General features: G+C 45.2%; 1 protein-coding gene across 2 annotated transcripts in view; it reads right to left on the reverse strand.

The window, feature by feature from the left end:
- LOC144944605 (TOM1-like protein 2) overlaps positions 1-24,813 on the reverse strand; it is a 63,163-nt gene that overhangs the window by 23,402 nt on the left and 14,948 nt on the right. For both annotated transcript variants that reach the window (XM_078872913.1, XM_078872912.1), the window contains exons 2-11: positions 20,466-20,550; positions 19,531-19,609; positions 18,885-19,034; positions 16,018-16,152; positions 11,176-11,340; positions 10,689-10,805; positions 9,790-9,923; positions 8,210-8,336; positions 1,221-1,335; positions 339-468 (exon numbers count right to left, since the gene is read on the reverse strand). In XM_078872913.1, the coding sequence (XP_078729039.1) occupies positions 339-468; positions 1,221-1,335; positions 8,210-8,336; positions 9,790-9,923; positions 10,689-10,805; positions 11,176-11,340; positions 16,018-16,152; positions 18,885-19,034; positions 19,531-19,609; positions 20,466-20,550 (1,237 nt within the window). The remainder of the gene's footprint in view (positions 1-338; positions 469-1,220; positions 1,336-8,209; positions 8,337-9,789; positions 9,924-10,688; positions 10,806-11,175; positions 11,341-16,017; positions 16,153-18,884; positions 19,035-19,530; positions 19,610-20,465; positions 20,551-24,813) is intronic.

Genomic DNA, 24,813 nt, shown 5'->3' on the forward strand with positions numbered 1-24,813 from the left:
TCCAGATGGCCGCAGAAGTGCATATGAAAGCACGCGTTGTAGTGACCATCTTTGTTCAATAGTTCGCCAAAAGCCGCTGCGAGGATGACTGGAGTTTGCATTCTTGGTTATGCTCCTTGAACTGATCAGTAAGTTATTGTGGTTAATTTGCGGCAAGCACTTTATGTGTAATGAGCACGACCTTCTAATGTATTTGTTCGGCAACCGGAAGCCAATGCAGCTTGGTGAACACCGGACAGACACAGTCAGATCTTGCAGTGCCCGTCACGACACGTGCCGAAGAATTGTGTACACGCTGCAGCTTGCTCATGTTTTTGCCCGACGTCCCGTAGACTTACTGTTTCCTCTGGTCAGCCAGGGAGCTGCCGCGGCTCTGGGCGAACATGTCGAACGTGTCGGCCTTGACGGGGACAGCGCTCGACACGCCCAGCGCACTCAGGGTTCCCGTTACGCTGTCTCCGGCCACACCTGCGACGACAGGGCAACCACAAACTTGCAAACGTTCCACAATTAGGCCGTGGTTCTGACGGGGCAACGGCTGCTCCAAGTCGATTTGCGTTCATGCTCATATGAGCAAAGCAATGATTATGCACGGATCTTTATTGAAAAAATTACAATGCTCACGTATGCACACGTCAATTGATAAGTGCGTCTAAAAATCCATAATTTATGATTTGATTGCATGCACAACGCAACACTGAGCCAAATTAAAGGCCACGGAAGCGATTAAGATCGACAATACATAAGTGGCTGTACACAAAGGGGACCGACAAATATTTCATTTTACCTTTTAAAAATCCACACGGGTCCATTTTTTACTCCCATGCCTTACTTTCCCGAGGACTATGCAAACGCATGATTAAATTGTGCAATGTAAGTGACCGAACAAACATACATTTCCTAGTGCCAAAGAAAATAATTCCCCAATTCAGTTGATACAAGTGGCACGAATCCTGGTCTATCAGACTTCATACAGCCCAAATTCCATTCACAAAGTCTGACAAAGCGAGTGGGCCCCGCACTCCCCCCAAGGACATGATCAGAATGCAGTAGCAACTTCTTTTCCTGAAATATACAGACAAAAACACATTTCACACTCAACATGCTCGCCTTCACTGCCATGGTCACCACAGAGGCAGCTGGCGTGCAGCCCAGGTGATAAGACAGGTGCTTAGAAGCGTCCCCCTGCTGTGAGTGAGGCTTTGCTGCGGTGAACGTACCGATGCTGGCCAGCTGGCTGGCTAAGGAGTTGCTCGCCACATCTGCCGGGTTGGTGGCCAACGCGCCGGGTCCCGGGTTTTTTAGGCCCCCGTCTGGAAACGTGTTACTTGACGCCTGATGGTGACGGACACGCAAAGCACACTGTGAGCCCGGCTCGACTGGACACGCAGAGCAATGTAGAATATATGCAGGACAATAATCGGTATGGTTAGTCCTTAAAACAAATATATACATGGTATTCTATCGTGCTCGATGATAAACACAGCAGGCTTCACTACCCTTAATTTAAAACAAAATATTATTTTAAAATAATAAAAAAAAAAATTGTACTACTTATACTTTTTCCACAGCGTCCCCGAGTATGTGGTTTGTTTGCATTTTGACCACAAGCATTGTGGTTAATGCAGACATGATTCCTTGTAAAAGGTTTCAGTTTGGTGTTTTAACATCTTAACACCTGTTTTGTTGGCAGAAAAAAGGGGAAAAACGTATTATCAGCCTCGCCGAGTTTAATCATTAATTTTCATGACAATCCCCCACTTGGGATGTTTCGTCATTTTTTCTGCGTGTTTTTTTCATTTCACGGAGATCAGAGGAACGGGAGAGAATTCTCACGATAATGAGATAACACTCAAAACTCCAGAGTCAGCCATCAATTTCCACGTTGTACAGCCACCGAAAGGCTACGAAAACCCCATCGCCAAGCTGGGCATCAGTGAGCCAACAAGCTGAGCAGCTCAATATTGTCAATGTTTATTATGAATGCAGAGTATAAAAATGTCCAAGTGATTTACTGCTCAAATGAGCATCGAGGCAAAAGTTAATCTCCTGTTTACAGTTCTGAGCCAATGGTGGAAACTCCACATCCCTATGGCTGGGAAGAGCCCATCCATAGGACAATGCCCGACAATATCCCTACACATGTGGTACTCATTTTATTTATTCACCCCAGAAAGATAAAAAGCCAAGTCAACCCCCAACTCCTGTTATCTCACACCGATCGATTTGATGTCCGGCCCCCACGAGTTTAACCTGCCCTGATAATCACAAGCTGGCTCGGTGGAGGCCCACTTCAACAGAGGGGACCAGTGGATTTTTATCGCGACGTTCCAAATGACACGGCCAAGCGTACGATCCTACAGTGCCCCCTATCTACCCACCGCAGGCCATGCAGATGCAAATCTGTGCGCTAACGTACACCGACTTCACTCGTGCGTACGTCGAAATCCCGGCTAGCCGGATCAATAGGTGATGATAAGCCCTGGGTCCGGTGAGCTGAAAAATCCAGCTAGCTGCTAAACTCATAATTGAAATCGATTTTCAAGAAACAATAACAATGTATTAATGTATACATGTATTGCCGTGAATGTATTCATGTGTGTGTGGGGAGCGGTAGTATATTGGTTAGCGTGCTGCTCTACGAACCCGGCGACTCGAGTTCAATTCCCACTCACGACCAACACCAGTGACGATTATCTGAACCGGTCCTGGGCCTCCCCTAGGTCGACTCAGCCTCAAATGAGCACTTGGTGCGGTGTGTTAAACATTGCCACTGGGGAGATAAAAGCGCCCGGGCGCGGTGCTGGCCATCATAGGTGATCGCTAACAGCACTTGCCGAAACAGTCTGTTACAGACTAACAAATAACAAGCACTGAGGTACATTATGTGCTGGTGTGTACTGTGCTGTATGGTATTAATGTCCGTCAGTCAGAGGTCACGACCCCCCCCATCCCTTCGCACTCCCCCTGCTCGCCATCCCCAACAAGAAACGTAGCAGCAAGCCCGGCAGCAGGATGTTCATCTGGCACTCGTTCCTCATGTCCCTTGGGGTCAGACGCCCCCCTCCCCCGCCCCCCCCCTTCTGCTAAGTCATCATTGCCGATCTCGTCACGCAGCATAAACCGTCACGCAAACTCCGGCCATCCTCGCAGTGGCTTGTCTAGCCATCGAACAACGTCCGATATTAGGAAGCCGCTGGAGCCATACACTTAAATATAGATTGAAAACCCATTTCTTTAGAACTGCTATTTTTGTTTAGATTGTTGTCCTTCCCCCGCACCTCCGATTAGCACGGAGGAGGCCGCTCTCCTATCTTACAGTTACACGCTAATTTCTCACATTGACATCACTAGCCCCGGCCATTTCTTTATAACCCTTAAGCTACACCCACTTCAAACCTTTTAAAACAGTCTGCCTCAACAGCAGACCATGCTTTCCCACCTGATGGACACTTGTGTTGCGCCCGAAACGTCGTGATTTCTTTATTTTCTACCTACGTGACTTTACCGAAAGAACCAAAGAGTATGGATTCCTGCAGTGGCGAAAGCTTCAAATCAACATTGGTATGAAAGAGGTTCAACATACATACGTATCTCCCTAAGTACATGCATGACAGTTGAACCACATATTTTACATTTTACACAAGATAGCATGTTCTAGTGCATTATAATTACGCATTATAACATGTAAATTACCTTACATTTACTTTTTTTGCATTATATTAACATTTGATATTAAATTTAAATATGCCAACCTGGTCTCGCTAAATGTAATATTCGGCTCGCCAGGGTTTTACTGTACTCTACATTTTACCAATTAGCAAGCCATAATTATAATATTATTTTGGTCTTTCGGTAAAGTCACGTAGATAGGTACAAATAAAAAAACTACGACGTTTCGATTACAACACAAGCGATCATCATCAGGTGTGAAATCCACAGCAAGAAAATTTGAAAAAGTGGCGGTTTTTCAAATTTTCTTGCTGTGGATTTCATACCTGATGATGATTGCTTGTGTTGCAGTCGAAACGACGTGAGAATTTTTATTGTTTTATATTTTTATTATTTTATTATTTCCCTTCTATGAGACTTTAGAACCAAGAATATGAATCCCTGCAGTCACGAAAGCTTTCAATCAAAGTTGTTGTTGTTGTTATCGTTGTTGTATCCTCAAATCTTGTAACTTAATTTTAACCCACTTCCCAATGTGGTATCGACTGCAAACTTGGTATACTTATGTCATACTGATGACAACACTATATTCTATCATCAAAAATATATATTTTTAAACATTATTTTTTTAATGTTATGCTTCGGCATGGTTCTAATTGTCCACGCTCAACTGACGTTGGCTGTAATTGGCCACGGTCCCTTACGTCGTGTCAAGCTTCGGGGCCACTTTCTGGAGTCGTGGAGTTCTGCCATTACTAGTACATTTCATAAAAGCGTGTTTAAAAGAAAGTTTTTTTTTTAAATATTACTTATTTATAGGGTGTAGTCCTAGGGTCATAAACAGAGTGGGCGGGGCTAGTGATGTTAATGTCTCATAGTCGAAAACACACCGGTGTGCTGTACTAGTAACGCATGGAAACGTTATGTTGACGTCACAAACCTTCCCAATTGGCAGTTGGGTGGCAGCAGGTGAACGACACATTTAAATTTATGCGATTTAACCAAAAAGAACCTCTATTATGGAAATACAATTATTTCATTTGCTGAACGTATCTGCAGAAACGTGGATCTAACTCGGCATAAAAAAATATATACTACCACGGTTTGTGGTAGTGGGTAATAGATAACAATTAAGAAACACACACAAATCAGTTTCATCATGTAAACATTAAATATTATATACATTCAGAACATTATGGTTCATCATTAGACCTCCTTTGCCAGTACCAAAATATAGTAATAGGGGTTTTCCCCCTTTTTTCTGGCAACAAAACTGAAACCTTTTTACAAGGAATCATGTGTGCATTAACCACAATACGTGCGGTCAAAATGCAAACAAAAAACACACGATGATAATATATGCATTGTCCTTGAAACTGATTGGTCGACACCAGCCTTTCTTTTTTATAAATGCGTGACAGCTTCGTCCAGCCGTCCCTGGTGTGGACCAATCAGTTTCAAGGACAATGCATATATTATCATTCACCATGGACGTCGAAAATGATGGCAAGCTACCCTTTTTGGATGTCCTAATCAAAAGGAGACCTGATGGTTCAATGAGCCACTCTGTCTACAGGAAAGCCACCCACACGGATGCTTATCTAAAACTGGATTCCCACCACCATCCATCCCAGAAGAATTCCCTCATCAAGACTCTATATCATAGAGCCCAATGCATCTCCGACCATGAACACATTTCCAGTGAACTCAAACACGTACGCCAAGCTCTTAAGGCTAATGGTTACTCCGACTACACAATCCGCAAAGCCATCACTCCAACCATCAAGAAAGATCCTGTTGAGGAGCCTTTCAAGACCATCACCTTACCCTACATTGCTGGGGTCACAAAAAAGATCTCCAAAATCCTGATTAAACACAAGATCCAGGTCCGATTCAACACAGTACATAAAGTCCGTGATCTGGTACCATCTGTAAAAGATGTGAGTCCAGACATACAGTACCCTGGCGTCTACAAACTAAGTTGCCTCTGTGGAAGCAGTTACATTGGGGAAACCAAACGACACGTCTCAGACCGCATTCGTGAACATAAAGCTGATCTAAAACACGGTAGGACAAACACCTCAGCCGTGGCAGACCACTGTTACAACTCAGTGGGCTCACATGACATTGACTTCTCCAAGACGGAGGTTCTCTGCAAGCCATCTGGCTATCATGAGAGATTCGTTCATGAGGCGATTCACATATACAAACACAGAGACAATTTTAACCGAGAAGATGGATTCAGGCTTAGCAATCATTGGAAGGACGTAATAAACCATTTCGATACACATTAGGGTGAGTTGAATAAAACATAGTGTTATATTAAAATGTATAAAGTATAGGGTGGTTTACAGCAATACAGTATATAATTTAATGTTGGGTTTATCTATGGCAGTATATAGTACTGTATATGCTAAGAGAATAAAGTTTAGATGGAAGTATATTATATACTTCTTACGACGTAGAATTGTAATTTATTATTTGTTGTTAGTAACTCAGCTTATTGTAGAGTATAGTAAGTTTCAGTTTATATTTTAGTTTTTTATATAGTTTTTACTTTGGTTTTCTACGTGGTTGTTTGGTAAATGCAGCTACATATCACTAACATTCCTTTCCTTTATTAACGCTGTTCCTTGCGCCCCCCCCGTGGTGCTGTTGATCCTGCATAATGCATGGGCATAATGGGACTTTGAAACCCCTCCGCCCACCTCCTACGCATTGTCCATTGGTATGCTAAATTCCTCTTCATATGCACATTCTTTTGTTAAGGCGCTCCTCCTCGCAACACCTATATAAGCTCCTAGCTTGATAATGTTCTCATTCTTCGCCTGAGGACGGCTGCTTGCGTTGTGGCCGAAACGTCGTGAGAATTGTTTTATTATGTTTTATTTTTATTATTTTATTACTTCCCTTCTACGTGACTTTACCGAAAGAACCAAGAAGAAAAAAGTGTTTTTTGTTTGCATTTTGACCACAAGTATTGTGGTTAATGCAGACATGATTCCATGTAAAAAGGTTTGAGTTTTGTTGCCAGAAAAAAGGGGAAAAACCCTATTATTATATTATTATAACATTATGGTTACTATTGAAGTGTAATTTCATGAGCTTTTATAATGGGATCCATGAGGTTATTAATACATTTTGGGTTATAAGTCTGCAGGTTCCGTGTATATTATATTAAACAATTAAGAGTGGGTCTTTAGTGTCTAGAAGTTTGGGATACATGTTAGACGAAGTGGATAATCGTTCTTGCAGATGGCATTATGCAAACAGCTACACTTTGAGCTTTTTATGACTTACGGCGAGACGAAGCTGTCACGCATATATCAAATCAGACGAATGCCAAGAGACGTTATATCAAAGTCCAGTGCGGCAACAAAAGTGTGTAAACAGAACGGCTGCCTCTGTGCATCGCGTTCGTCGCCTGTCATCACTGCCGCGCCACGTAGCGCCACCCGTAGTTACGAGGAGGTGCACCCTGCAGGCTGACAGCTATTCTCTCTCCCTCCGCAGTCCCGTGGATTTCTTTTTTTCTCCGGTTGTTTCCCTCCACATTGAGAAACGTGCGTTCACACGAGATTATTTTGCTGCTACAAATGTCCACGTGATAAGCCACGTCGTTGAGCTATCATTTGAAGCCAGGTCGTTTCTGAAAAAGAAGCTATATAGTTCAGTGGTCTTTACTTGATAAAATAAAAAATATTTTATTTGTATTTTTTTAAAGTGATTTGTTTACATACTCTTTGGTTCTTTCGGTAAAGTCACGTAGGTATAAAATAAAAAAAGTAAAAATTTCTTGCTGTGGGTTTCCCACCTGATGATGATTGCTTGTGTTGCAATCGAAACGTCGTGATTTAATTTATTTTATTTTATACCTACGTGATTTTACCGAAAGAACCAAAGAGTATGGGTCCCTGCAGTCACGAAAACTTCAAATCGAGATTGATTTGTTTACCTTTCCTATACTTTGCACTAGTATCGTGTTTTGTATTGTTTGTAGTAACGTTCTGACCTGTCCCGACTGGATGGACATCTGTGAAAAAGAGCTTCATAGCTCACCAGATTCCTCCAGTATATTCTGATTCTGATACGAAAAGGTGGTGTTGAGGCTGTCGAGATTCAGAACCCGTTGCGTTCCGTGCACTCTGCGGGGCAGCCGTTTGTTCGAAAGGAATGTCGGGAAGTGAGCGACTCGATTCGGTGACGGCAAAACACGCTCTCTGCTGATGAGCGCCGGCGGAGAGACAAATTCATAAGAGCAGCAACTTCCGATATACGCACAGAAATGGTACAGGTCGACCGGCGAATTACAGTTTGGAACGTCGTGGGTGCATAGCTGATATTGCACCATGCACAAAAACCTGACCTGGTTTCTATACACACACACACAGACGGGGGGGAGGGGGGGGTGGGGGCGATGCTCGACTCAGCTGAGAAGTATTTGAGCGCGTCTGTCCGCCTTGCACAGCGAATACCACCATCACACCATCACGATCGGTCGGTCAGCAAAAACCCGCGGAGGACCAACAACACTCACGGCCTGGGAGCTCGGAGCCGCCGGTTGCCTGGAGGTAGCGGCGGGGGCGAGTGCGCCGGGCTCGGCGGCGAGCGCGCCCTCCATGGGGTCCTGCTGCGCCGCCCGGCTCGCCCGGTATCTCTCGAACCTGCGGCAAAGAGAAATGCCTCGTCGCTGCCGTGATAGAATGTCACGGCAAAGTGCCTGCCGTTTGTGAGTTATCAACTGACAGAGATGAAAAATCCCCCCCCCCCTACGCGCCCTCCAACTCAGACTGTTGGGGCGAGTGCCACTAGCGAGCAGCACCTACGAAGGCCGTCACAGCACACGACGGGGTGGGTGGTCAGCACCACACCCGGCCACCTTTGTGTCTCGAGAGGCGATGTGTTTACACACCTGGTACTTATGTGTTGAGGCCGACTCGACCTAGGGGAAGGCCCAGGACTGGTTCAGATCGTCACTGTTGTTGGCCGTGAGCGGGAATCGAACTCGTATTGCACGGCTCACAGCGCAGCGCGCTAACTGCTATGCTACCGCTCCTCGCCTATTGGGGCCACCGTAGCACAAGTGCTTGACGAGGTTAACATCGCACGCGGTTTTCATCGCATCAAACAAAGGGCTCGCTTATGGCAATGGACTACACCAAGTGCTCATATTATGACGGGTCTAGGTAGGAAATTTGATTCAAAATGGGTAAATGTGCATGCTACTATCGAGGTCTGCTACCCAAACTACACGAAGCTTTCTCCTGAAACTCCCTCGTGGCTAGCAGACTCCGGCGTTGTCATTTAGCTCCTGAAGCACATTGCTGCCATGCGAAAGAATAGAATGTGCATGCATGGTAAGTCCTCACTGAACTCATGATTACACAACACGCTTTCACGATAACACGGTTCTTCCATTAGGGAATACACAACGTGGGATGTACCCGTTATAACGCTAAATGCGCACCGTCATAACGCTGAACGCGCACTGTTATGATGCAGTTTCTGAGCGGTCGACGACGAACTACTCTTTCCCGAGCTGCGCGGCTGAGCGGTGTGATACAGTACGCAGAATGACACAGTAACGCAGCGGCGTACCCTCAGGTATTTGTTCCACCATCTCCATGCGAGGTGTGCATAGTACATCGATCGAATCTCGCCAAACTTTATCGTTACATTATTTATGGGGAAACTGTTTTCGCTTAACGCGGCACTTTTCAGTAACGCACCTACCGCGTTAAACGAGGACTCGCTGTAGCACGCTTTGTCAAAGCGCTTCACCATTTGTGGTCGGTGCGGGTTAAATGTAGGCAGCGTAAACGTGAGAGCAATAATAGTGCAGAACCTCCGATTAGCATGGTTGGCTACGAACGGTGACTTTACCAAAAGAACCAAGAAGATGAATCCCTGCAGTCACGAAAGCTTTAAATCGAAATTTAAGTTCAACATACATGCAGTACAACGGCGGATTTTTCCTCACTACCTTCGGCTGCCCGCCACGTAGAGCAGCGGCCACAACCGGGCATTTGTTCAAACGAGCCGTCGAGTGCGAACGCAACTATGGCGGGACAAGGACGGTGGTACGAGCTCGGGGTGTTGCCCCGGTGTACGCTCTACCGGTCGTATCGGAGGAAGATGTTGAGGAGATCGTCGTTGACCCGCAGGAGCTCGGCCGTCACCTCGTCGCTGGAGACGCGCGGGACCAGCTCGATGACCCTTTGCTGCATGGTGCGGCACGTCTGATGCAGGGCCTGACGAGCAAATGGCGCAGCGAGGAAACGGGCGAAGGCGTTCGCTGAAATTTTTCACGAGCATTTGGCGACACTGCGATGTGGCTGGCAGTGGTGCACAAACACAAATAACAACAACTCGCATTCATCAAGAATACGGACTTAAAAAGGGAAATATATATATATATTGGCCAATGTTTCAGACAATCGGCATTCTTTATATGTGCTATGTAGAAGGGGTTTTGTAAGGCAGTGTGATTTGCAAAGACCAGTTCACTGCTCTGCATTTTAACACTCTTTAAGTGCTGGCTCATGCCTTTGCATATTTGGTTTATCTGTCAACAGTCAAATGTTGTGACTTTTACGAAGTAGACCAAAACTCTCCTGCGATGTCATTAAATGTAAAACTTGTGCAAAGGAATATTTCTGACCTTGCAATATCTTCCCTTAAAATAAAATCTGTTTATCTAAGGATTTGCAACGATGTCATTATTTACTTACCTTTTTTGAGAGGAATAAATTAACATGCTCCAAATTAAATTATTTCACCACATTAACATTCACCAGCTGAGTGACTGTGCATTTTATTATTCTATTTTATTTATATATATCGCCCTGTAATATTCCACTATTATCACAGTGGAATATTACAGTCGGGATCAAACCCACGACCGCCTGTATACCAGGCGAGGTAGTTAACAGTTCACCAACGCGGCACCCTCATGCCTTCAACTGCACACATTAATTTGTAACAGCGGGGAACGCAATGCTCCTAGCGATCGGCACCTGCAGCAGCTGCAGGTCCGAATCCTCCACCTGCCCTGGCACCAGCTCCGTCAGCATCTGGGACATCACCTTCACGTTACACTCGACAATGTCCAGCTCGCTCCGCAGCTTTGCAACCTGGAACACAACAGGGCAGCAGTGTGTCTGGGAGAACCACGTCTGCACACAAACCAGGAACTGTTTACAACGGTCAAGTGCAGTCCTAAGCTGGGAAAAGTTGTTGCATCTTCCAGGGTGATGGTGCAGGTTACTGTACTCGGAGCAAAATGTTTTATTTTAAAGCTAATGTAATTTGAACTTCTTTCGCAGAATACGTAGCCAACTACGCTTAATCGGAGGTTCTGGGTAGGGACAACAATTAATCGAATCGTGCCGGGAAAGAATCATTGCACGTCTTGACAAAAAGAGACAAACTGAGCATGGAGAACGAGGTGGGAGAAGGAAGATGCAGACAAGCCGTGTGATGCTGTTGCCTCCATGTGCCGACCTGTTCCGGAGTGGGAGAGATGGGTCCGGCCGCCACGGACGCCGCGTGGGCGTGGGCGGGGGGCAGTGGGTGCGGGGGTGCAGAAGCCGACATTGCCGCGGTGCCCGGGGCCGGCCGACCCCCCTGGGAGGTGTTCCTCACTGCAGGGTCCACCTCCGGCGTGCTCTGCAGCGTCGTCACACAGACGGCACGAGGATGACAGGCGGCACGGTTAACCCTTTCCCCGTTCCGAGATGACTGCAAGTTGCTGGGCAGGTCCCCTTTACCACTGAATCTCAGAACGCACAATCAGTTCAGCGTTCATTTTAGTTAAGAGCCATAGTGCCGTTATTGCACTCACCGCAGAGAACTGTAGAGACAAGACCGCACTCTATGATAGCTGGTGCCAAACTGTGGCAGACACCCTCCCGCATGGCCTTGTTGGAGCCTCAGTACCGATAACATTATTTAATTTCTTCTTCCGGTTCCGGAATGGAAAAGGGTTAATACGCGTGTCACAATATTCTGCCTCGGCCATTCTATTGAGAATAACGATTCAGGGTCACCATTCTTATTTTTTTCCTCAAATTTTTACCACCTTTGATGCTTAGACAGAATTTTCCATAAATGCTGCATTAGCATAACAATCGCGTTTTAATTCACCCAGTGCGCCGCGACATCATGAGATCATCACTCACCACTCGCCTCGGTTAAGATTGTGGACTACGCGGTTACACACACACACAAAAAGCTAAATTCAAAATAGCATCAATAATATTGGCAAGGTAAAGGTACGGCCCTGAAATGACTCGCTCACGCGACTGTTGGCGGAAGGGCCTGCACTAGAAGGAGTTCGAGAGGGCATTTGGCCCACTCTCCTACCATGGGCAGACATCTTGGAAGTGGTGGTAATACTCAACACCTTAGCTCACTGCATGCAACCTGCTGATCGACTAATTGTGGTGTACCCGTTTATGCTGCTGGGTGGACAGAGGTAGGGCGATTTCAGAATCTCGCCCAGTGTTTCTACTGCCGTGCCAGGAGACTGAACAGGCGACCTCTGGATCGGTCACTGCATCGCGCGCTTTCAGATGTGCTTCCGACGGCCGTTTAGAACGCTCTTTCCTTCCGATATTAGGAAGCCACCGGAGCAATGCACTTTTAAATTATCTAGACCATTTCTTTAGAAGTGCTTTTTGTGTTTAGTTTGTTGTCCTTTCCCCACACCATGTGTGGTCAGTGTGGGTTGAATGTAGGGAACAAATGTGAGAGCATAGTCCAGTACCTCCGGTTAGCGCGGCTGGCTACGTACGGTTCTAAAAGAAGTTCAAACATACAAGTACAATGAATTACACCACGACAGAAACCCAAAGTACGCTATTACAGTCATACGAGTTGTTGCCAAACATCACGTCCCAACCACAGCTCCCCTCCCCTCGCCGCCTAGATTCCTGCGAGTGAAGATTTGCTCCCGCAGGGTGGAACACGAGGTCACGGGGAGAGAGAGAGGGCGAGTATGGAGAGAGCGAGGGGTGGAGGGAGCAGAATGGGACAGTGAGGACACGGGGGTTCATGCGGATGCAATTTAATCCAACCTGGATTAGCTTCAATAGGATTCAGACATCGGCATGGCTTTGACCTACATATAATTAGCCGCAGAAAGAACACAAGTCCCTTAAGATGTGTGTGCTCACGGCATTGCCTAAAACTAAGTGCCAAAACAAAAAAAAGTGGCCCTATAATTAAATACGTTCATAGGATTCAATACGTTAATATTAAGGGCCACAAGATGCCTGCAGGAGATAGAACGGACATGTTCGATGTCAATCCATAGTTTGAGTGTTCTCCACTGTAGGTGTGGGTTCTCACCAATCCAGCTGTGACCTACCTACAATGTGGTGCAAAAGCTAATTTACCACGATAAAGTGCAACTCATTATCTTGGTAAATTAACTCTAGTCTATCCTATGCATGCACAAAACTGAGAGATAACATATCCCGGTGAAAACCGTCCTGAAAATGAGTCTTGATAATTCAGAAAGGCTTCCCCAGGAAGAGAATGAAATTGCATAATCGGTGGTGAACCATGCTTTAGCACAAGCAAAGTAACCTGGTGGAGTTGCTAATGGCGCCACGGTGGTGAGATGTTAACTACCTCGCCTGGTATACATGATGTCGTGTGTTCGATCCCGACATTGACGCCTGTTGTATATTTGGAGTTGGCATGCGTCTCTCCCCGTGATCGTGTGGATTTTTCTCCAGGTTCTCCAGTTTTTCCCTCCACGTTTAGAAACACGCGTTTAGAGTATTTGGCTGCTATAAATGTCCACATGATAAGCCACTTCGTTGAGCTATCATTTGTGACCAGTTCGCTGCGTAAAAAGAGCTTCATAGCTCAGTGGGCCTTGCCTGGTAAAATAAAAATAGTAGTAGTAGGATGAAGACAGTCCACAATCAGAGTGAAGCAATAAAGAAGGGGTTAAGAATGAGCATCAGGGTGGCACAGTGGTCACACTTGAGCCTCAAAGTAGCAAGGGCCTGGCTTCGATTCTCCAATCGGGTGCTTTTTTATTACACGCTTTTATTTAACTCACTCCGTCTGTTGTCATATCCTTAAAAAATCTTGTAACTCAATTTCAACCGTCTTCCCAATGTCTTATCGACTGCAAACTTGGTATACGTATGTCATACTGATGACAATACTATATTCTATCATTAAAAATTCAAAATATATATTTTTAAACAATATTTTTTACGGGCCTAATTGTCCATGCTCAACTCACGTTGTCTGTAAATCACCACGGTCCCTTACGCTATGGCAAGCTGCGGGGCCACTTCCTGGAGTCGTGGAGTTCTGCCAATACGAGTACGGTACATTTCATTAAAGCGTGTTTTTTTTAAAAGTATTTTTAAATATCTTATTTTCTGTGCGCAGTTTGTATGTCCCCTCTCCCTGCACGGCTTACCTTCCAGTTCTCTAGTTTCCTCCCAGAGTTAAAGACAAGCCATACATTGCAACTGGTATATATATCCCAGTGGTGGAAATGGACACTGCAAATTGGGATCACACACAGCAACATTGCCCCCCCTCCACAAAAACTTGGCAGGACCCTGCTGCAAATTTGCCTGAAGACTCGGTGAGGCTTTTTTGGTAAACATGCGTATTAATACGAATAAGGGTTGGAGTGCTTTTGAAAGACTTAGCAATGAAACATTGCATGTAAAAATGTATACATTCGATAGTTGCAGACCGTTCGATTGCAGAGTATTCACCTTCACTCAGACTCGCTCACGTGTCTGAGCTCATGGTCAAGTTTACAAACTCTGACCCTGTCTGCCCTGATAGCGGTTGCGAGAACATTTCACGGCATCCACTCCACCAGCTTGCGCCCTCGCCCGAGTCAAAGGTCAGTGCATTGTTTACTCTCAGACTGCGGCGTTTCGCTATCGTGCGTCAAAGGGAGCTTACAATGTACACCGGCGCAATGAGTAAAAAAAAAGGTGGTGTCTGATAAAATCTATACAAATGTATTTTTATTTTACATTTCCTTTAGCAATAGCTTTTTCTTCATGTTTGCGGAATTTTTGTTTCATATACAGGACTGAATTGTTGTGCTGTGTAGTTTTCCTATCTTTTATTGTTAGGTCATCCTTGCGAGACACTTTGATCACAATGATACGGCTTAAAAAATGCTTCTTTAGTTTAAGCTTATACGTTAGATTTTCTGCAGTAGATGAATCAAACATATATTGCATATGAATGCCATCCAATAATTTACAAGAGTAACTTGAAGCATAAGTACAACATTTCCCTTAAAATTAACCTATTGCAATGCCGATTAATCAGACGTGTTCATCGGCCCAAGTACATTACCTAATCCATTTCCATAACCTGCTTACGCATATATAAAAAAATATATATAACACTAACCTTTCAGCAATGCAAACTGTAAGGTGGAACATCATGACCACGTGCTTCCAAGAAAGTCTAGCTATTAGTAAATATTTTTTTTCCCAAGATAAATAGGTTATTTATAAAGTTCTCCCTGGAAGTCAAAAAAGGGACTGCCCGCTGACCGATAAGCTGTTCCCTGCCGCCGTTCATGTCTGGACGATACCGAAGGCCGGCTGGTCAGCAGCCCGACATGCAGAACACGCGTGGCAGCCGCACGCTCACGCGCGAGTTATCGGCCGTTGAAACACATGCGCACTTTAATCGATTCCCCCACAGCCTCGCATCCGCTATGACCAATGCTCGTGAAACCAGCGACATTGCTATCGAGCAGGCAGGCGGTGCAACTGCATTGGGGGGGCCCCACGGCACAAAGGGGACCCGCCCCCCCCCCCCTTAACTCTTGGCACCAAGGGCTGACCGATACCGACCAAGCCATGCCCACTGTCATGATGACTCTCCAACGGCTGAAAAACAAATTGCATTGCCGACCCGCATCGTCAAATAATGCACACAGTGTGCCTACAGCAGCAAGGCAACGCAAAATGCCATCTCCTCCAATGCCAGAGCTGAGAAGAGTGTCTGGATCTGCCGAAGGGGAGTTTGGCACTTAGAAATGCATTTCGGCAAATTGTATCACAATGTTAACTCTGCAACAATAAAAGGTGGCAAAAGTCAACATTTTTTTTATCTCTCGCACTACCTTGTAATCCTGCGTACTTGCAATTTTCAGCCAAATCAAGTATTCGGCCAAATCATTCGAGTCAAGCAAGAACAGCGTCGTATGATTACTTTGCAAGATAGACACTTGCATGATAAGAGACAAGGCCCATTTGGGGTAAAATTAGAAGGGAAATAACAACTGTAACAATGTGTGTAAACCATTCAAAGAGCTTTGTGGTGGTCACGGACCCGCTGTGGAGTGTGGATAGGGGAGAGCGCATCAAGGTCGGTCATGGGAAACTCCACGCCCTTCCTCTTGAGGTCCTCGTACACGTGTACCACTCCCGTTAGGTCCGGAGCACTCCGGAACGCATCCGCCCATGTCTGAAAAACGAATAATGACGACGATTTAAATTCACATAGCATCCAAATGTAATCGCATCTCTGGATGCGTTCCTAAAAATAAAATATCGACGGCTGGTAGAATGGGGCGGTGGAGGTGGTTATAGCAGAGAAACAAGGTGGGGGGAGAGAGAGGAGAGAGTGCAACTTCTCAGTCACCAATAAAAACAAAATTAACAACAAAACAACGACTCAAATATACAACAACCGCCATTTCCACACGAAGTGGCTATGTGCCCTCTAAGGCCACGTGAAGTGTCAAACGCCCACTTTCCGGAAGGGGGTCATGGGACAGATCCAGGTGCCATGGGTTGACTGACTGAGATGCATGGCAGATGCACCAGCTGTGCCCCCTACTACTGTGTCAAATATACAACCATGGCAACACCGAGTTCCCGGGGGCGAAGGATGGGTCCCATCGTCAACGAGTCAGAGGGCAGTCCCGGTGATGGACAAGATAAACAGTTCTTATTTGACCTAGTGTATTATTGGTAAGTATTGTTCGAGAGCAATTAATGAAGAGATGGAGCCGACCGTGCGACACTCCCCAGTGTCGATGCGGAGAGATTTGAGGCAATGTCAATCAGATGAGGCACAGACAAGGCAGGCTCTGGTCCCATCTGCCAATGCCAGATAACAGGCCCCAGTTGCGGTGATCGTAATAGATTGTAACAAATATTACGTAATGTTTGTGCTATCGGCGATGATCATGAGTGACATAAATAGATAAAAAAACATCTCCCTATGCACACACAAATTTTTTTTTCTGTATGCTTACTCCGAATCATGCTCGACAGTGTATGGGTTTTGTTTTCTTTGTATAACACAGTTTTATTGGACTTGCCATGTTGTCTGTTTATTTTCTTTCAAATGTTTGACGATTAATATCTTCGGAAAGCCTAACGAGCCTAAATATTCTACACACTCGCGCGCCTCGTGTGACTATTCAAGATTTGATTTTAAAAAATCTACCCCCCCTTTGTGAAATCACGAATTGTCGCGCCCAGCTACGATGGCAAACGTCTAGTCCAATCAGAGCTGCTGTTGCTGGGCAGCCCATGACCAATGAAAGACGTGCTTATATCGCTGCTCTTCATGGCGCCGCAACAGCCGCTGTGGTTCCCTCGTCCTTCGTGCAAGACCAACAAGTACAATATACAGGTAGGAACAATAGTTCCACACTGCCCACCAGGGATTATTTGTCTGTCTGTCGTGCATAGCCACGCCCTCGATTTGTATTTCATAGAGCGCTTCGGGCGGGCTCAGCACCACGTGACGCGCCGCCCCACGCAGCTTGTGCCGCGTGACACGGATCGCACGAATGCGCTGTCCAACCAAGTTCCTACCTGCCCACTCCGAAGGAACGTGTTTAAATATAATTACTACTATTGCTATTTATAAAATAATACCTAGAAATAGCATTATTTGATTTTGCAACGCCCATTATGATGCGCTGAGGGCGGCATGGTTATGCTGAAATTGCACGAGCAGGTGAGACCGTGATCATGATTTCCATTTAAATGTCATCATGTTATCGCCATTGCAATTGACAACATTTTCTAATTACACTGTGTAACAATTTTTTTTTGTTCCTGGGTAGTAAGTGTTATTTCCTAATTGCTTATGCCTCAAAAGTACATAAAATGGCTATTATTCCCCACAAACTTTGCTTTTGTGACCAGGACAGTGATATTTTGAAATGTACCCATTTTCAATGAGAAAATGGGCGAATGTGTTTTTTCGTTCACATAAAGTCAGAAAAAAACAACATACGAATCAAAATTACCATGTATTTATACTAAAGTAATAAAAAATTACTGTAAAAGACTTAGAAGCACCCTGTACAATGTACGTGCCATTACACAATGGCAGCATCCCAACGTATGCTATTGCAGTCATACGAGTTGTCGCTAAGTCCAGGTGCTCTGTGTTAACCAATGTACCGCAGGAGCAGCAACATTGGCATCATCTCCCACTATTCTTAATGAGCCATGTATTCAGTGTTCCCTCGTTATTCGTGAGGGATACGTTCTGGAGATGATCGTACATTGCAAATTTCACAGATAATAATATTGGCCTACCAAATCGTTTTAATTACCTTAAATAAATACGTAAATAAGCTATTAAATACATGCAAATTATCAAAACAAATAAGTAGTTATAATAAACATAATGTAAATAAACATTTACACTTCTCTATTCTTGGTTCTTTGGGTAAAGTCACGTAGAAGGGAAATAATAAAATAATAAAAATAAAACATAATAAAATTAAATTCTCACGACGTTTCGGCCACAACGCAAGCAGCCGTCCTCAGGTGAAGAAATAGAGCTGGCCGAAATGCCGTGAGAATTTCATTTTATTATGTTTTATTTTTAATTATTTTATTTTTTCCCTTCTACGTGACTTTACTGAAAGAACCAAGAATATGAATCCCTGCAGTCACAAAAGGTTTAAATCGAAAAAAAAATCACCTTCTCTCTAATCCCTTTAACTCTCATCACTTTATTTCGCTCTCTTCCCGCAGTCGTGTGAGTTCCAGATGCGATTTGCGCATCGCCAAAAATCTCGAAGATTCGTGAATAACGGGGGAATACCGTAACGTGCAACGCGACCCGGGTGTGAGAATGTACGTGCGTATGTACGTGCGTTTTAACTTCTTTTGCACCGTACGTAGCCAACCGCGCTAATCGGAGGTGTGGGTGAACACGCTGACCTGCACCAGGCTGAGCACCTTCTCCTGCACGATGGTGGGGGGGTTGTTCTTGGGCTGGATGATGCGCACCAGGACCCCATCCACAAAGTCCTGGCTGGCGATGAGCACGTGAAAGCGGTGGCCGCAGTTTTTCACACACGTCTCCAGCACCTGGATGGACAGGTGACCATAATGGGATAGCCTTGTCACGTCAGATGCATCTGCACTACAGCGTTAATAATAATCATTTACTCTTATTAGTAAGACGCCTTCCACTAATGTCTCAAGGCGCTTGTTCGTTAGATTTCAGCACGGACTAGGGAGCAAAGGATTTAACAGTATACGGCAGGACGACGGCAGAGATGGAGCGATTAAATAAACTCGTGTGTGCAGGAGCTAGACGGATTGGCACTACGCAGGGCTGCGAGTGGCAGCTATGGCTCGGGAAGCGGATTGAGCATTCCCGACGATGAACGCTCCTGCATAGGTGACGAAGATTAAAAGACTCTTCTGCACTGCATCCACGGCCGCGACAGATGGCGCCACAGCGCCTCCCCCTGGCAGGTGAATGAAACATCCGTCGACGCTTACAAGGTGGGACATGACGCTCGGGGCAGCGCACGGCATGCGGTGTGCGCGTGCAGAGCAGTAGGAGCAGGGCGCGTACCGTCAGCGCCAACATGACCTCCTTAAAATTCTTGTTTCCACCGATGCGCTTCTTCAAGGCCTTTACGGCATCTTTAGGCCTGAGGACAGAAACGTGAAAAGAGATATTTCACAATGAAGCAGGGTCTTGGCTACTTTAATGTTTGTTGTGCCTGGACAATGATCCAGTTCACCCAATCGCCTCAAATTCTGTCTCAAGATTTTGTATTTTTTTTAACAAAGTACAGCGGAAGCTGGATATACAAGCACCACTCCCTTGGGAACCAGGCCAGCTGTGCTTACATTCGTAGCATGCTTATATGAAAAAGTTTCTCTATGAATTCCACACTACCAATGTAATAATCAAGAAAGTGTTACTTATATGAGAACAATGCTTATACAAGGCACGCTTGGATGCAGCTGCTACTGATTAACCCATTTGTGCCATTGTTGTGATGTTCATAAGAGTCTGAAAAACACAACAAAACAAAAACAAGCAAGGCTACACTCAACTGTTATATAGCAGATGTTAAAACTGTATAGTGATTAGGTACAGGACAGGATAATACTGGCAGGAACCACCTGGTTCCACCAGCCCACAGGGGATAATTGTGTCCGTCCGTCGTGCATCCAAAAATGGGAGGGGTGGGGCTGGGTGAAGAGGGGAGGGTGGGGAGGGGCTGGGTGGGGAGGGTGGGGAGGGGCTGGGTGGGGAGGGTGGGGCTGGGTGGGGAGGGGCTGGTCACCCCGTGGTGCCCTTATAAAACTCAACGTTTAACCTACTCACGCCGGCTTGTGCCCACCCTCACAGTCGGGCATATTTGCGGAATACACCACGCTGCCGTTGACCCTGGCCATTGACCGAGCAACCCAACGTTCCTACCAGCTCCCTCCGCAGGAATGTGTTGGTGGTCGAGTTAAAATCTGATTGCAATCTGCTCCCTTGACAGGACTCACCCCTCATCCGTCTCGTTGATGATGTCGCAGATCTCGATGTTGAGGTTCCAGTCTTCGGACGGCAAGGAGCCATCTGTGGCCTTTTCTGCAGGGCGACACGAAACAAAGCAACAGAGCACACAGCTTCATATTTGACAACAAAAACCACCGCACGCATGTAGAAATCTTTCGCGCCTCACCTCGCCGACCATGTTCATCGAAGCTGCAGGGGAAGGACAACAAACGAAACACAAAAAGCCGTTGTAAAGAAATTAGTTTTCAATCTCGATGTAAAAGTGCATCCCTGCAGTGGCTTCCTAATATCGGAAGGAAGAGTGTTCTAGATGGCCGCAGAAGTGAATCTGAAAGGTCCTTGTTCAATTGCGGTCCAAAAACCGCTGCGGAGATGAAATGGATGCAATGCAACCGTAACTACATCAAAACCGGGCCACTTTTAAACTTGTGAAATGATGAACGTTACACGCAGTCAGCCTATAACCAAATCACCCAGAATGGCCCCCTCCCAATCTCATAACAGCTCAAAAGCTCAGTAGGCATCGAGCAGGGACGGTGCTTTGATAGGCAACCATCATGCATGACAGGTGTTATAGGCTACTGTGCTACGTTGTGCGCAACAATCCATTGCAATGTTCTTCTTTGCTCCCATATCTATGTTCCCCACCTTCACCAACTTGCATCGATCAGCATGCTGAAGTATGGTCAAATATCTCCCATGTCCTGCACAGTATGGGGAGGCCCTCATCCAGCTGTAGACTGACACATGGCTACACACGTACATGTTATTACCATTGGTAATTTGACTGGACGTGAAATGTAGCATGTCAAGAGCCTTTTCTCACTGTTGATAACCAGACAGAATCCTAAGTGGCGATGTGAAGTGTTCGGTCAAGGTTCTGAAGTGGTAATAACCTGGCAGAGCTAACCAGCTGCCTCTATACGGCCGGCCCACACCCGAGCAATTAAGTTCCATGCAAATTAGTTGCAACTTAGTTGCAAGGAACTTAGCTCCATGCAACTAGTTGCATGCAACCGGACCACTTGTGTGGACGTCTATGCCACCAGATGCACAATCGGATGCTTGCAGTCGAAGGCAGGGGACTTTCCAAGCAATCTGCCCAATCGCGTTTGTTGTGCGATTTTGGCCGCACAGGTGTGGACCCTCGGACAACGAAAAAAAACCGTATCAACGAGCACAGCAGAGGCAACGTCTCTCTCACGTCTCGCCTGTTTTTACAAAAGCCCTATTAATAGCAATCCGTATCAACGAGCACAGCACGGGCAATGCGTAACTTGCACCGTCATCGCCATCACTTTGCACCGTTTATCGCGTTGAGCCGACGACCGCAACAAGCATGCTACCAAAATACGACGACGGGAACAAATATATTTCGACGGTTTTATTCAAACAAGCGCAATTCTGTGCGTGAGCATGAACAATGTTCTGTGTACTACGTTATCATCCTTTGCAGTCAGTGCCAGGCCATTTCGGGTTAAGCATTGACATGGTTGGATATCAATTATGCATTAACATCCTTTTCAGTGCCGGTCTTTAGCGAGGGTAATTTGACTATCGCTGTAGCTGGATATGTACAGGTGGGTTCAATTTCCCGTGTGAATGATGTGTTGAGTGCATCGGTATGCATGTGCTACGAATGCATTTTTTAAAATCATCTTGTCAATTGTGGTAGAAAATGTTCCGTCCACCGGTCTCGTCCATACAACTGTCAACTCTTCTTCTGGTGACGTGTTCTGCCCAAGCCCACGTGCATTTCTGAACAGTCGCGGTCCTGCGACGGCACAATTTGTCTCATCGTTTTGTGTCTGGTGTGTTCCCTCCTTCGGCTGCCATGCCCTCATCTGTCTCGGCCGTCTGCTATCGTCGCTTCAAGCGACGTTTGCTGCCCATTCATTTTTTCCCCAAAAAGTCAAACAAGATGCAAAAATGCGTAAACAGCAGACGGCCACTTGCGCGTGTGCAAAAAGCCATCAGCATTCCCTGAAGAAGTGCATTGTGGTCCTCTTGTCTCAAGTTCTACATCAAAATAAATTTGAGCTGTGACCCACTGACAGCAACACTGATGCAGTGACGGACAACTGTGGAACATATTCTTGTAAATTTGGACTCATCAGTATAGTAGTCGCCAATGCCGAGTTAATGATGTTTAATTTGCATTTACTCCTTGATGCACATGTTGCTATTCCTGTTTCTCTGTACAAATCCCACAATGCATCTCTTAATGCTTCTGTTCATACTTTTCAGCTTTTGTTCCAGATTCTGTATCATATGTTCATGTTTATATGATTCATATATAATGGCAGGTAATATTAAATTATTGAAAAAATATTCTGTAGGACACATTGGTATGTAGTTGGATTTCATTAACATCACCCTCTTTATGATCCTGATCCACTCCTAATTGCACGGTTATATATTTCATTTAGTACTCTACAATCTTCGTTAACAGATGACAATAATTTAAACGTGTAACATGCACAGTATTCACTCACTCACGAAGAGAACGACTCAGGGGCGCGAGGAACCAGAGAAAAGCGATGCGGTGAGCCGGCAATTGTCGAGGTTCTACAGTCCTCTACATATTTAGGTGTTCAGCCAACTAATGAGAGCACCCGGAGAAATCCAACCGTGTGCGAAGGGGGCAACACTATCCCCATATAGATAGAACAGATGGAGATTAGTCCACACTTGGCTGTATCGCCTTTACGTTGCAGGCAAGGGTATGGCTCCTCAATGTCCAAGGGAAGGGAGTTTCACTTTGTGTGGTGATGGATTAAGGGCGTGTGCGCCACCACCGCCCGGTTAAGAATGTGACTGTGGAATTCTACGATTGAGATATTTCACGTCAATCATAAATCAATCAAACTTGATTTCATATAGCGCCTTTCATAACAAAATCACACAGCGCTTCATGCGTAAACTTAACATTACATCGTTAACATTTGAGATGCACAAACAAGTAAAAAGACGGTTCAAAATATATGAGATTAGTAAACACATAATTAGCCTTTTTTTTTAGGTCCACAAATGTCCGTTGCTTTTTAAACAACAAATGGGTCCCTACATCGACGATGTGTAAAGTTTTTCCATCTGCTCTGAGCAGTGCTTGCCTCTTTAGGGGTTACTTTTGGGAGCATCCTGGCTACACCTCACCCGAAAATAATTAACCAATATATGTTTTTAGATTTGAAGCTTTCGTGACTGCAAGAATTCATACTCTTTGGTTTTTTCGGTAAAGTCACGTAGGCTGTGACGGTTCCACCTGAAGACGGAAGCTTGTGTTGCCTCCGAAACGTCGTGATTTAATTTAGTTGTTTTCATTTATTTTATTTTTTACATATGTGACTTCACCGAAAAAACCAAAGAGTATATATGTTTTTATTTCTGTAAAGATCCACGCAGATTCTGTCCCAATCGTACTTTATGGTTCCACTGTGCCCTTGGGGGACTTGACCATTTGCAATTTGAAATCAACTTCCGGCTTAGTGCTTTCACGTTCCCACTGCTGGTTATGGCATCTTCAACCATATTTGTGTTGTGTTCTCCAATTCATTTCCTCATTTTGAGCGCCACGGTGGCGAGATGTGAACTCCCTCGCCTGGTATGCAGGAGGTCGTGGGTTCGACCCCGACCCCAAATGCCTGCTGTATATTTGGAGTTTGCGTGTCTCTCTCCCTATCATTGTGTGGATTTGTCTCCAGGTCCTCTGGTTTCCCTCCCACATTTTTTTAATTAATTACTTACAATTAACGAAAGTATAATTCGACAGAGCTACATTGGCCCCTACTAAGAAAATACTGATAAACTCAAACTATGTCTTTGAAACATAAATCGCTTGTAATAACCTTGTACTCTAAAAAATTGCACCAATACCAATATGTATTACAGTCGTATTATGAATAATTTGACTAATTATCTGTATGCAACTAGGTGAACACATGACAGCCTGTAGCACTGAAATTAAGAGCTTGTCTTGTTGGTAGATGTCAATAACGGAAATGAGAAAAACATTGGGATTAAGGATATACACGGCCATGGCTTTGAGTGACCACAGAGGAAGTGTCGTACTTCCTGGAGATGTCACAACAGCATCATAATAGAAAGCTGGCGATGTGAAGCCTCCAGGGCTTCAAGAAACAGACAACACTCCCTCGTGCCTGCACTATCGACATGAGGCATGTCAATCCAATGACTCATCGATTAAAATCCATCCTGAGGTTCCAGATGGAGAAATTAAAGTGTGCACGAGAATTGGATTATTTACTGCGAATTATACGCCGCGATTTGAATCATCTGCATCGAGCAAAAATACATCAGTTGATAAAACGCACA

The sequence above is a fragment of the Lampetra fluviatilis genome, chromosome 35 (assembly GCF_964198595.1).
Source record: "Lampetra fluviatilis chromosome 35, kcLamFluv1.1, whole genome shotgun sequence".
Taxonomy (NCBI): domain Eukaryota; kingdom Metazoa; phylum Chordata; class Hyperoartia; order Petromyzontiformes; family Petromyzontidae; genus Lampetra; species Lampetra fluviatilis.